Below are 13,126 nucleotides of genomic sequence, written 5' to 3' on the forward strand. Positions count from 1 at the left end.
GAGAATTCTGTTCCCTAGAGATACAGATGTCTATTTGGGGGAAATAAGAAAGTCACAATTATAGTCCAATATGTGACATTCCCTAAGAAACATCATGTGTGAAATACACTTCATCACACCCAGTACCTAACATTACATTTGGTAGACATTCATGCGTTTTTGATGAATGAATGACTCAGTACCCCCAGCTGGTTGTGAACGCCCTCTTCTCTAAACTGGCCCAGATATCAGCTGTCTAGTTAGCTGTAGGTTGTATTAGAGGGTTTCCGGCTCCATATGTTATTTTCCCTCTAATCCTGAGAGGCAAAGCATGCCTGCCACAGAGCCAGGCAACAGGAAATCTCAGCCCAGGAACCGGAGCACAGAATGCTGTAGACGCCGGTGACAATACCGATTACGTTCTGGGTGACCCGGGGGGCCCTTTGGTTGAGGCCTTCAGGACACAAAGGCCCCACCGACAGACGCGACCCTCCCGTGGGGAGGGAGGCAAGGCCCGGGGGCGGGGGCACAGCGGGGGCCCCAGCCTCGGGGGCGTCACAAGGCACAAAGGAGACGGCAGGGAGGCGGCCGCGGGCGCCTATCTACGCTCACCAGCCACTAGCAGTTGCGGTTACAGACCTGCAGCTCCCCCTCCCCCTCCCCCTCCCCACCCAGGCCCGTCCGCCCGCCCGCCTTTCTGTCTCCTCCCTCCCTCCGTACTGGACCGCCCGGGTCCGTTTCCGGGCTCCGGAGCCTCGGTGTCGGGCTGGGCCGGGGGCGCGGGAGCAGGTGGCTGCGGCGGGGCGGCTGGGACGCCAGCCTGGGACGCCGGGACCGGCCTCCCGCCGCCTTTGTCGCCGGCCCTTCCGCGGCGGCCGCTCCTCCCCCAGGTCGGCGCGCGCTGCCGGCCGGACTTTGCGCCGCGTCGGGCGCTGCTGCTGCGCGCGGGGCCGCGCTCGGGGCCGGCGGCGGCGGCGGCGGGGACGCGGGCGGCGAGGGGCTGCCGGGACCCCGGCCCAACATGGCTGAGGTCGGCATCGATCAGTCGAAGCTGCCGGGAGTCAAGGAAGGTAGGGGCCGGGGCGCGAGGCGCGTGGGGCCCCTCCGCTCTCCCAGCCCCGCTCTCTCCGGGTGGGGACGTCGTCCTTTGGGTCTCCGCGGCTCTCGCGCGGGCGCCCCCGGGTGCCCCGGCCCTGGTGCCCTGGCCGGGGCCAGAACTGGATTGAGGCTCTACTACGGCACCTGGGGCGAGTCGTGACGTCCTGAGCCCGGCTTCTCCTCTGCGAGGAGATGGGGGCAAAGGGGACAGCACCCCCCTCAGCAAGTGGTTGTGCGAATTGGTGAACGCTCGAGAGCTGGGTCAGTCGGACTTATTTGTGTCCTTAAAAAAACCAAGGCCCAGCCTCGCTGGCGTGAAGGGTAGGAAGTGGGGAGGGGTTGACATTCAGTTCCTTGCGGAGCCTTTGTTTTGAAACTTGACTCTTTCCCTCCTTCTCTCCACTTTTCCTAGGCCGGCGTCTGGCTGGCTGACTTTCCCACCTCCCTCAAGGTTTAAAAGTTTAGTCTGGGCGCTGCCCCGCGCGGGCGGACGGGTGGGAAGGCCCTGTAAGCGTTCTCCTACAAAAAGCAGGGGAAGAGCAGGCATAGGGGACCGACTGGAGACCTTGATTTTTAAAGACCCTTTATACTGATGCCCTGGAAAATTATGGCTGATGGTGGCTGGCCTGGTTTGGCTACCAATAGGTAGCCTTTTGACTTCCCTCCCCTCCTCCTGATCATCCCCTCCTCCAAGACCTAGAATTTCTTGTTGACATTTTGGGTGCTGGATCACCTTAATCTTTCTTTAGTTATCTGTAGCTATTCTTTTGCCCTAGGAAGCATGGAAATCCCAGAGTGTTATCCGGGCTTGCAAAGGTTATCTTTGTTGTGAATGTCATCTCAGCTGAGCCTTGTGGCTTGGGGTGACTTGGGAATGTGGAATTGAAAATAAGAATTTTTGCTTTCTTGGAACTTCGTGTTTCATTGACAACTTGATTCGACTCTGATGGTCTTGTGATTGTCCAGGCCCACCCCCAAAATACTCAGGAAGCTTGGCTGCATTCTTCCCTGGAGTTCCAAACACTGGGAGGTAGTCACTGGTTTTATAAAGAATTTTTAATGAGGCCTAGCCTGTCCTTTTGTTCCTGAAGGGTATTAGAGTTTAGGCCTGGGATCTTTCAACCTTTCAGTGTTCTGCAAGGCTTTGGTGAAGATTCAGGCATTCACATGTAAATGTCACTTTCACTGCACTGTCCACACTGGGGCCTGAGTGATAGGGAAGGCAGACCTATAGTTTGAAAGTCTTAGTCTCTGAGATTGTCTGGTTATCTAGAGTCTTTTGAGGATGAGTTTTGTGGGTGTGTATGTGTATATATGTCTGTGTTGGACGTTTCTTAAGAAAAAGTGACCCTGTGTAGTGTGCAGTGCTTCCTTGGGGATGGGTGATAAGTAGAGTAAGCACTGGAGTTCAAACCCAACTCCACGTAAAGTATTAATCGTACTGTGCTGTGACTTTACCCAGCCCCTTGTATATGTTGGTGACCTGGAACAAAGTTGAAACTCACTTTCTGTATATGCATTTATATGACTCTTAGGTTTTCCAGTTTCTAACCAAGACATGAATGATTTAATACATTCTTTCTCAGGGGGGTTCAACAAACACTTTCCATTTAAAAATGCAAGATGTTTCCATTCTTAACCCCTGGAATTTTAACACATTCGAACTGGCTTTCATTTTGCATAATGTGATGTTTGGCAGTCCAGTTTCATGTGACCCGGTAAAGTGGTAAGGATATTTGGTGTGGCTCCTTGACTAAGTTAGGATTAAATATTGATTGATTTTGAAAGTGGTCAGAAAATGTTGAGAAGATCGTTGACTTTGTAAGCATGTGACTTTTCTGGTTCCAAGATCCTCAAAGGAAATGATGTATTAGGCTAGGAACGTCCTAATGGTGCTGTAGTTTTTTTTCTGGGAAGTGTTAAAGTCTAATGAAATATATTTTTCTCTAATATAACTCTTCATTATGACCCAATAACTCCCTAACAATGTCTTTGAACCCTAATTTAAAGAGAATAAAGCTGGTGCCCATGTTTTGGTAAAACATACATTGAGATGTTCTTAGTACTGAAACTCGCAACTCAGTTTGAAAAAGAAGTTTAGTGGTAAATTGCTTAATGTTCTGGCATAGATTTTTAACCTTTTTTTTTTTTAAACCTGTCTCTTCTGCTTCGTTTCTCAGCCCAAATTCTGGTAGGTTTATGTGCAATTACAATTTGAGGTCATGGGGTAGATTCCAATAATGCAGTGGGTGTCTGTCGCTTCCCACTGCCTTTTCTTTTGGAGGGGTTTGTGACCCTTGTTGTGAACATCTCAGCATGGGTAACAACTGACATCAGGGAACATTTTAGTATTTAACAATTTTCTTTTCTAGATTAAAATCCAATGCTTGCTAAGGTGGTCAGAGATAATCCATCATTTGGACAGACCTTTACAAAATAAAAAAACAAGGCTACAGAAGTCTTTCACCTGGGGATTCTCTTAAATGGGGACAAAGGGACACATTTGAGTTCATATGTGGGAGAAAAGAATTAAGTCTAGCTAAATGTCAACACACATCATTATTTCTGGTTTAAAAGCATATTTGGAACATACACACACTCTTTGTAGTGGAAATACTGTTGCCAGTGTTTAGGAATAGTCCCTTCTTTCTTCTGAAACATTCGAACTTCTGCTTAACAATATTTGAAATAATTCCCAGCCATTGTTTTTTAAATCAGATGTGTGACTCAAATTCATCATGCAATTTGTGGATGTTAGATATAAGTTTGGTCAGGTTCCAACAGTATTCTGTAAGTCTCTTAGGTTAGATCAGAACTGGGGATTTTTTTTTTTTTCTAAAAATAAAAGTTCATCAGTTGACAAACTTTGATTTTTGGTCAATTTTTGGGTCAGTTTTCACTTTGTCGAATTTTCTTTCTGAAACAGCACTTTCTTCTTTGCTCTCTCCACTTTCTTTTTCGCTGTCTCCAGTTAGATTCCCATATCACTACTTAATTGGAGTTACTCACATATCATCATAGTCTTGCCCTTTCTCCCATCTAACAAACTTTTGACACTTAAAATGTTAATCTGAGAGCTAATATTCAAAGCCATTTCTAGGCCCTTTTAAACTTTTACCAACTCCTTTGTAATTTTATAGGCATCAGAGTTTTCCCATTTTTAGCCATTAGCACTCGTACACCAACCTCCCATCAATTCCCAGTGCCAACCTTCTTTTTTCTTCTCTTACAGCAGTAAGAAACGTATGATGTGTTAGGTGTTTGTACTGGTCTTCAGATGGAAATGGAAAGTCCTGCCATCTCCAGAGTGGGTTAACTCTGCGTGTGTGCGCGCACATCTGAAATCAGAGCACCTAGTGACTTACTTCTTGAACTAAAGGTAGCCGCCTATTCTGAGAGAAAATCTCCTTTTGTGAAAGATAAAATTTAATACATTTTCAGAAATATGTCTGGAAAGCACTGATTCATTTTTCATTTTAGGCCCAGGACACCCCAGTAGCATAATGAGGTGAATTAAATTAATGGCACAAATCCAGAGTATTTAAGGAGAAAAACACAAACTTAGGCCTGGGGCATTAAGTTAACCAGGTTTTCCCAGGGACCTAAAGCATATCACATGCACACTAGGCAGTAATATGAAGGCCATGTCTGTGAGATGTTCAGCATATGGCTCCAGGGCAAACTGGTTTTCACTTTTCTTCAAAGTTCTACAGCACATTTTTTTGTTACTGTTTTTTAATGAGACAGTGGCTGGATCTCCTTGAGTTGGGAGGTTTATGTTGTATTTATCTTTCTTTTTCCTCTTCTGGCTTCTGGTCTTTGACATAGCCAGCAAATATTCAGCACATATTAGCAGATGTGAGTGAATGAGTGCATGTATTCTTAAATGCTCCCTGTTGGTTCAGGAATCATATCTCTGGCATAGTAATTCTTTAATATTCCTCCTCAGAGTACTTACAGGGCAGGTACCACGCCTTTTAACCATGAGAATCACAGATTACAGTGTCAGAATTAAATTTATAAAAATGTTTAATCTTTTTATTTAAAAAATTTTTTTAATGTTTATTCATTTTTGAGAGACAGAGACAGTGTGTGAGTGGGGGAGGGGCAGAGAGCAAGGGAGACACAAAACCCAGAGCAGGCTCTAGGCTCTGAGCTGTCAGCAGAGAGCCCATTGTGGGGCTTGAACTCATGGACTGTGAGATCATGACCTGAGCCAAGGTCAGGTGCTTAACTGACTGAGCCACCCAGGTGCCCCTCTTTGTTTCTAACAAACTTTCTTTTTTAAGTTTATTTATTTTGAGAGAGAGAGAGAGATGATGCATACACACAAGCGGGGGAGGTGCAGAGAGGGGGGAGACTGAGAACCCCAAGCAGACTCTTTGGTGTCATCACAGAGCTCAGTGAGGGGCCTGAACTCACCAACTGTGATACTGTGACCTAAGGTGAAATCAGGAGTTGGACCCTTAACCGACTGAGCCACCCAGGCGCCCCTAATCTTTATTTTTCTAATGTTTATTTTCTCATAGGTGCATCTTAAAAACAGAAGTCATCCCAAACAGATAAGTATAACCTAAAAAGTTAAAAAAAAAGAAAAAAAGGAATTCTATGTTCTTTTTTTTATCCTTGGAGATAATCATTATGAAGAATAAAATTTTAGTGAAAACCCCTAACGAACGCTCTTTTGTGGGTTTGATTTTTATTTGAGTAATGGGTTTATTTTTTCCTTAAGCGCAAAGCAACGTCGCACGATTTGGAAGCTGGAAAGAATCTTTGACACGTATTTAAAAAAAATGATTATCTGCTATGTACTACCTATTGTGCAAGGGCATTTTCACAATAAAACATGCCCTGTAGTGCTGGACATGGTTTTCACTGTGGTGAAGAGGCAGTTGTATAGAGTTCAGGGCATTGTGTAACGAACCCTCTAAATGCATACTGCACCCAAAATGCATCTTACATGAAGGGAAAAACATTTTTTTCAAGTTTATTGCCATACGCAAAAATGCAAACCTTTCTTAAGAGAATGGCTTTTAAAAAATGGATACAGCTGTGTCATTTGTAAAATAAAGATTTTTTTTAGTTAAGCTGTTTTTAAATCACTAACTGTTTTTTAAGTATTGGGTACTGAAAGGATGGCTTCTTCCATGTGTGACACTGTAAAGTTAATTGATATTTAATCAGAGGATCTCAGAGAAGAAAGCATTAGAAACCACTGATCTAAGCCACCCTCCTCATTTTCCAGATGAAAATCTGAGGGCCAGGATGGGGAAGTGAATTGTACCAAACTGCTGAGGTTAAGTAGGAATTGGCACACTGGAGACTAGAATTGAAACATTTCATGCTGCGAATATTTTCTCCTTCCCCACCCTCTCCTTCTCCCGTTTTCTCCTTTCTCTCCCACCTTCTCCCTGACTTTCTCTTCGTTTGCCCTTCCCCACTGTCACCTCTTTCTTTTATTCTGTAGATACATACAGTTATTTTCTAATGGGTTTCTTTAATGCTAGCTTACGTTTAAAACAGTAAAAAGAAAACAATGATCAGAGATGTTTCGAAATTATTTTAGGGATAATGTTTGATATGGATGTTGTTGGGTTAACATAGGCTTTATTTTTTAATTAAAACCTTTTTTTTTTTCTTTTAAGTTTTATCTTTTACTCATCAAATGAATTACTGAGGGAACTATTGGAGGCCACAGTCCTGCCTCAGTATTCTATCTAAAAAAATGCATGTCTTCTCTGCTATATTCAGCCTCACAGGGCTAACATTTAGAGGCTTGGATACCTTAAACATATTAGGGAAATAAACTCAAAGAAAGCCCTAGGCCACGGTTTTTCTGCAGTTCTTGTCATGGGTACAGGAGTTTTTATTGAGATAAATGAATTTCCCTCAGTGACAAAAAGCTATGTGATATTCTGTTCATAAAGAAAACATTTATACATACCACAAAACCTTGTTAAGCTCTGTTTGAAATCCCAGTGTTCTCCGTACAGGAGCATATTCGTAAAGCAAACCACTCTGACCTATGAGGGGAAAAACAAACTTGTCATAGCTGTATTTGCAGTTCCAGAAGTAGCTAGGGGACGGGCCACTGAATTAATATTTTTAACTGATGACCCATTTAAAGGTGTCCTGTGCTTCAAAATGTGAAATTAGGATACCCTAGATCTTGCATAAGACCTACACAGGATAATTGGTTTTTATATTCGGAAGGACCTTGGAGGGTTATTTACACCATTTATTCCTAGATGTTTGAATTTAGAAACCAGTGCGAAAGGGTTCCCAGATATTACCTTTAGAAGACATGACAGGGGTGCCTGGGTGACTCAGTCGGTTAAGCGTCTGACACTTGATTTCGGCTCAGGTCATGGTCTCATGGTTCCTAAGTTTGAGCCCCGCATCAGACTCTGCACTAATGGCATGGAGCCTGCTTGGAGTTTTCTCTCTTCCTCTTTGTCTGCCCCCTGCTTGCACTGTCTCTCTCAAAATAAATCAGTAAACTTAAGAAAAAGAAAAAGGATAAACACACAAAAAACCCCAAACATTTTGCCATCATTTCATTTCCAAAAAACCCGCACATATGTTAATGTATGTATACAGATGATAGCTGGGAGCCATACACCGTCGAAGTTTCTTCTAGACCCGACCGGGTGTAATCGTTGCTTGTATATCAGTATTTTTTTCTTTTTAGTCAAATCCATTGAGGTATAGTTTATATACAGTAAAAATTCATCCTTAATTTATGGTTCTGAATTTTGACCAATATGGTCTTATATTACTGCAACAATTAAGATCAGAACAGTTACATAACCCCCCAACTTCTCTACCCGTTTTCCTGGAGTAAACTAGCCATCAATTTATTTTCTGCCGCTGTAGTTTTGCCTTTGCAAAAATATCATATAATTTAGATCATACAGTAAGTAGTCTTTTGAGTTTGCCTTCTTTCACTTGGCATCATATATCTGATACTATATAGTATGTATTAGTAATTCCGTTTCTTTTTATTGCTGAGTTCCAGTGTTTGTTTACCCATTCACTTGTTGCACATTTGGGTTGTTTCCACTTTTGGTGGTTATAAATAAAGGCACTCTAAATATTTGCATATAGGATTTCTTTGGGAAAGCACCTACGATGGGATTGCTGGGTCATGTGATGAGTGTGTGTTTAGTTTTATAAGAAATCACCAACGTCTTCTTCGAAGTGGCTGTACCATTTTGTGTTGCCACCAGCAGTGTACGTGGCCTCCAGTAATTCTTCACCCTTCCCCACAATTTCTATTGTCAGGGTCTTCTTTTGTTATTTTTGATTTATTTTTACTTTTAGCTATTTTGATAAGTGTATCATACCGCATAAGTGTTTGCTTTTCTCTAATGACTAATAACGTTACACCTCTTTTATTATGCTTATTTGCTATTCTTATATGTTTGTGGAAGTATGTGTTCTAAGCTTTTGCTCCTTTAAACAAAAACCAGTTTTCTTTTAATTGAATTTTGAGAATTCTTTATAAATTGTAGAGTTGTGTCTTATGTCAGATAGATATTTTGCAAATGTTGATGGTTTTTAAATGTTGCCGCAACATTAGATGTTCTTGTTGGGAGCTTTCCTATAAACACATTCCTGATCCTCCTAGATATCAACTGAATTTCTTGGTGATGGTTCCAGGAATTTGTAGTTTTTATGCCCAGATTATGTTATACACATGGACTTATATAATGGACATTTGTACTTACACACATGGATATATATAATGGACGTTTGTAATATACTGACTGAGAATACTCTGGCCACCCTACTGAAAGAATCCTCCCTACTCTAACTTCTCACATTTTTATAGTGGCAGCTCATTTTTCTGTCAGTGTTCAAGAATGAGCATCATCTTTACCCCCTTCTAGTAATTGAAATTTGTACCTGTAAGGCAGGAGTCTGCACACTGTGGCCCATGGGCCCAATCCACCCTACTCGCCACTTGATTTCATACAGCAGGTGAATTGAGAATGGGTGTTAAATTTTTTAATGATTGAAAAAAAAAGAGGAAGAAAGATTGGTGAAATATGAAAATGATACGAAATTCCTATTTCAGTTTCTATAGGTAAAGTTTTGTTGGAACAAAACCGTGTTCATTGTTTACGTATTGTCTGTGGCTGCTTTCACACAATAAAGGTGAGATGAGTAATTGTGGCAGAGACCATATGACCAGCAAAGCTTTACTATCAGGTACTTTATAGGAAAAAATAGTGGTTTCTTTTGGACCATTTTTGATTAAACTTTAGAAAACTTCCTTATTTAACCTTTTCTTGGTATTCCACTTATCACCATGAGCATCAGTGATAACTTACTATGTTAGTGCTGTTGGAGACTATGGCTGATGGAACTTTCATGATAGTGTATCTTAGATTTGTAGTGACTTTTAAAAACTTAGACTTCTATCCTGATGTTTTGGTTTTTTTCTTTTAGGAAGAAAAACATTTACACTCTATATATACTTCTATGTATTTCAAAATTGATTGTATAGATAGAAGCCTTGTGTAAAATAAGAGTATGTGATATCCCAGCTCTGAGGAAGGGTCTGTGGGCTTTCATGAGCAGAGGGCACGAGTAAACAGATTGAACTTTTTTAAAAAGTTGGCTTATGATTTTTAGCTTACTACTGGCTCTCTTCAAAGTATGTTAGCTGACATTTGCATGAAGGAAGTATTACTTTGTCTTCTTAGAAACCGGTATCAGAAGTACCAGGGTTCATGTACCACTAAACTTTGAAGGCTTAGTGTGTGATGAGCATTTCTAGTCTCGATACTGATTCTCAGTTACCAAATAGTAGGGGAGTCTCCACCGGACTTTTTTGGCTTTCATTTTTCTAATGAGTCATAAAGGCTGAGTCACTTTCCATTAACTTTACTCTAGAGCTTTTAACTGTATATAGTAAAAGTGCGAGTGGTTTATAAGGGTGTCTGTCTTACCCTCTTCACTGCCTCCCCATCAACATTTATTTTTTAATTGGACTATATTGAGAAGTCCATGATTTACTTTATTACATTTGCTAACATTTGAGTAGCACCTTTCCATCAAATGCTTTAAAACGTTAGTTGTGGGGTGCCTATGTGGCTCCATCAGTGAAGCGTCTGACTTTGGCTCAGGTCATGATCTCACGTCTGTGGGTTTGAGCCCCGCATGGGGCTCTGTGCTGACAGCTAGCTCGGAGCCTGGAGCCTGCTTCAGGTTCTGTGTTTCCCTCTCTCTCTGACCCTCCCCTGCTCACGCTGTCTCTCTCTCTGTCAGAAATAAAAAAAAACAAAAACAAAAACACCCCATTAAAATGTTAGTTGTTTCTCTTTAGGGCTTTGCAATATAGAATGTTAGGGTTGGCATATACTGTTAAAAAGTCCTTATTGTCTGGATGGGAAACCTGAGGTAGACAGAGAAAGAGACTCGATTAAGATCTTTCCCCCCCATCTTCACTTGTTGAGTTTGCTCTAACATTTGGGCCAACAGCTATTTGGAAAGAACTGTTCATTCTCAATGTTTGTATTTACAGATCACCTCCTGGCTTTGCCTACAAAAGTTCCCTTGTCCTATCATTCATTGATTGGTGAATTCTAACTTGACATGTTTGCCTCTATTGTTTTGCCGGGTTTCCATGGTCAGACCTTATTATTTCAAATTGGGCTTTAGCGTACCCACGAAGCATTTCTTCTTTTCTAAGATTTTTATAGTTACCCGATTAAAGCCCCACAGAGCTTATCTTTGAAAGATCATTTTGGCTATGTGTATGTTGGAGGGGAGAGACTGGAGGTTTAGAAAATAGTTAGGGAGCTATAGATAGATGGGAGTTTACCGTACTTTTAACATCCCTGAAGCCCAGGAAGTTGGTTTCAGTAGTTTCTCAAGCTCCCCAAACTAGGATAATTACTAAACTTAAAGACAGGATTCACAAATAATTTATAGGCCTAACCCAAATGCTTTGTGAGTAAAAAGGGCAAGTCTAATAATTTTACTGGAATAGATCTATACTAGAGATCACATAACTAAAGGAGACATTGCTGAAATGCCCTGAGCAGTTGGATGTGATTCCTGAGTGAGGTCCTTGTCACAAAATGTCTTCTGAGTATGTAAAGTTTTCATTGGCACTTAAAACCTGAAGGGTACCTTTCTGTCCTAGATTGCCTTATTCTTAATTTGTTTTGTGTTTTCTAATTGATTACTAAGTAAAACATGAAATCAGCTCTATAGATTATAGAATAGAAATCAGGAGGCTGTCATTTAGCTATTCATATTTGGGTTTATTGAAATTTTATTTTTATTTATTTATTTTTCTTTGTGTTCCCTGTTTATTATGGTTTCTTTCCATATATTCCTCCCAAAATATGGAACAGATGTTGAAAAGATTTGTGCCAGTTGAAAGGAGGTAAGAAATACAGACATTTCTGACTCCTTTTTTATTTGGCAATATGTAATATACCTATCATTTTCTTTTTTATTTTAAGTGGAGTGAAGGAGGCTACATTTTTTATTCTATACACTTCTGCTATGCATCTTTTTAGTAGTTGAGCTCCTCCTAGAATTATTTTGCAGTATTTGCTCTAGTTTACTGATACATTAATTCATCCCAATTGAAATCAGACTTGTAGTATAAAATTTAATTTTAACGTCAGTAGACTGACTTCTTTCTAAAGGGAAATACCTTGAACCTAGACTTGTAAGACCTGATTTCACATCTCCTCTTTACCACCTATTAGGTATAAGGACTCAGAGATAACATTGTGACTCCAAGCTTTAGTTGCCTTATCTGTTTATTGGAGGTAATATTTACTGTCCTGGGCTTGTGATGACAGTTAACTGAAGAAATGAATATGAAAACATTCTGTAAAATGCAGTGGTATACATTCAAGTTCTTGATAATATTACCGTTCAAGTTGCCGTTGAACTTTTACTTTTAACCTTTGTCCAGACCATTGTTCTTGTGAGTCTTACCCTTTGCCTGGAGTTTCCTTCTACGCTCTCCAAATGCAGTCTCTTCTTACACCCCCCATCCCCATCAGGCCTAGGTCAAGTGCTCGTGTTCTCTTGAGTCTACCCTACTTCTTGTCTGTGATTTCTTCAACCCACTTTGAACTACTTATTTCCTTAAGCAACGTGTTTCATTCTCTGTATTAATTTACTCATGTTCTCTCAGCAAAAGACTGGCAGCTGACTGATCTCAGTATTTTTGGGGGATCCTTACACACAGATATTCCAGAAAACTTGCTGGACTGTCTTGACAGGGGGCGAACTGACCTGAGCTAGCTGGACTAATGACACTCGAGTAAGAGCTATGATCATTTTCATGAATTCACTGAGGTAAGATTCGAGGGCTAGGAATAATAAGTCACTTTTACTTTTTGTTGTGTGATTTCCCCGCCCCCCCCCCCCCCATTTCTCAAATTTCTGTAGGTTGATTGGTGTTGAGGTTAAATCAAGGCCTGAAAGTACAATAGTCTCCTTCGGAGGCAGTTATCTTACCTGTTTATGGATTAATTTTAGTTATGTAAGACTATGCTAATATGTGCACATTTTCCAGAAATGTTATTTTGTGTCATTTTGTCACTGTTACTAGAAATATTGGGTTCTGTTCAGAATTTTTATGGTTACTATTTTCTCCCTAGATTTATTTTCACATAAAGGGAACAAGGTTCTTGCGAAACTTTAAACAGATCAAACGTAGCATGTATTTTTAAAGTTCTTGATTGTAAGGGGAGGTAATCGCGAAGAATCTGCACGTTTTGAGTTGGAGACTAAGAGATGGATGTACAGATTGCAGACTTGAAATGCTTTATGGTCAAAAGAGGGTGGAAAAGGATGAGAAGAGTCAACTCAAGAATTTCTGCTTTGGGCATGGATATACTGGATTGTACTTATTTTTGGAATGTTTTTCTAACTTAGGGCACACTGTTTAGTCTCTTTCAGCTTCATATGGTTCCTTAGGAGTTAACGCTGCTTTAAAAATAGGCAGTGGCGCGAAAAATAAATTTATACTTGAGGCAGCTATTATTTCAAATTAAAAAAAAATCGCCCA

General features: G+C 41.0%; 1 protein-coding gene across 2 annotated transcripts in view; it reads left to right on the forward strand.

Annotated features, from left to right (window-relative positions):
- The first annotated feature begins 904 nt into the window (after positions 1–904).
- The window catches only part of CCDC50 (coiled-coil domain containing 50), a 60,612-nt gene continuing 48,390 nt past the window's right edge, over positions 905–13,126 (forward strand). For both annotated transcript variants that reach the window (XM_039234217.1, XM_039234218.1), the window contains exon 1: positions 905–1,049. In XM_039234217.1, the coding sequence (XP_039090148.1) occupies positions 1,001–1,049 (49 nt within the window). In that variant the 5' untranslated portion in view covers positions 905–1,000. The remainder of the gene's footprint in view (positions 1,050–13,126) is intronic.

The sequence above is a fragment of the Hyaena hyaena genome, unplaced genomic scaffold (assembly GCF_003009895.1).
Source record: "Hyaena hyaena isolate Hyena2069 unplaced genomic scaffold, ASM300989v1 scaffold_84, whole genome shotgun sequence".
Lineage (NCBI taxonomy): Eukaryota > Metazoa > Chordata > Mammalia > Carnivora > Hyaenidae > Hyaena > Hyaena hyaena.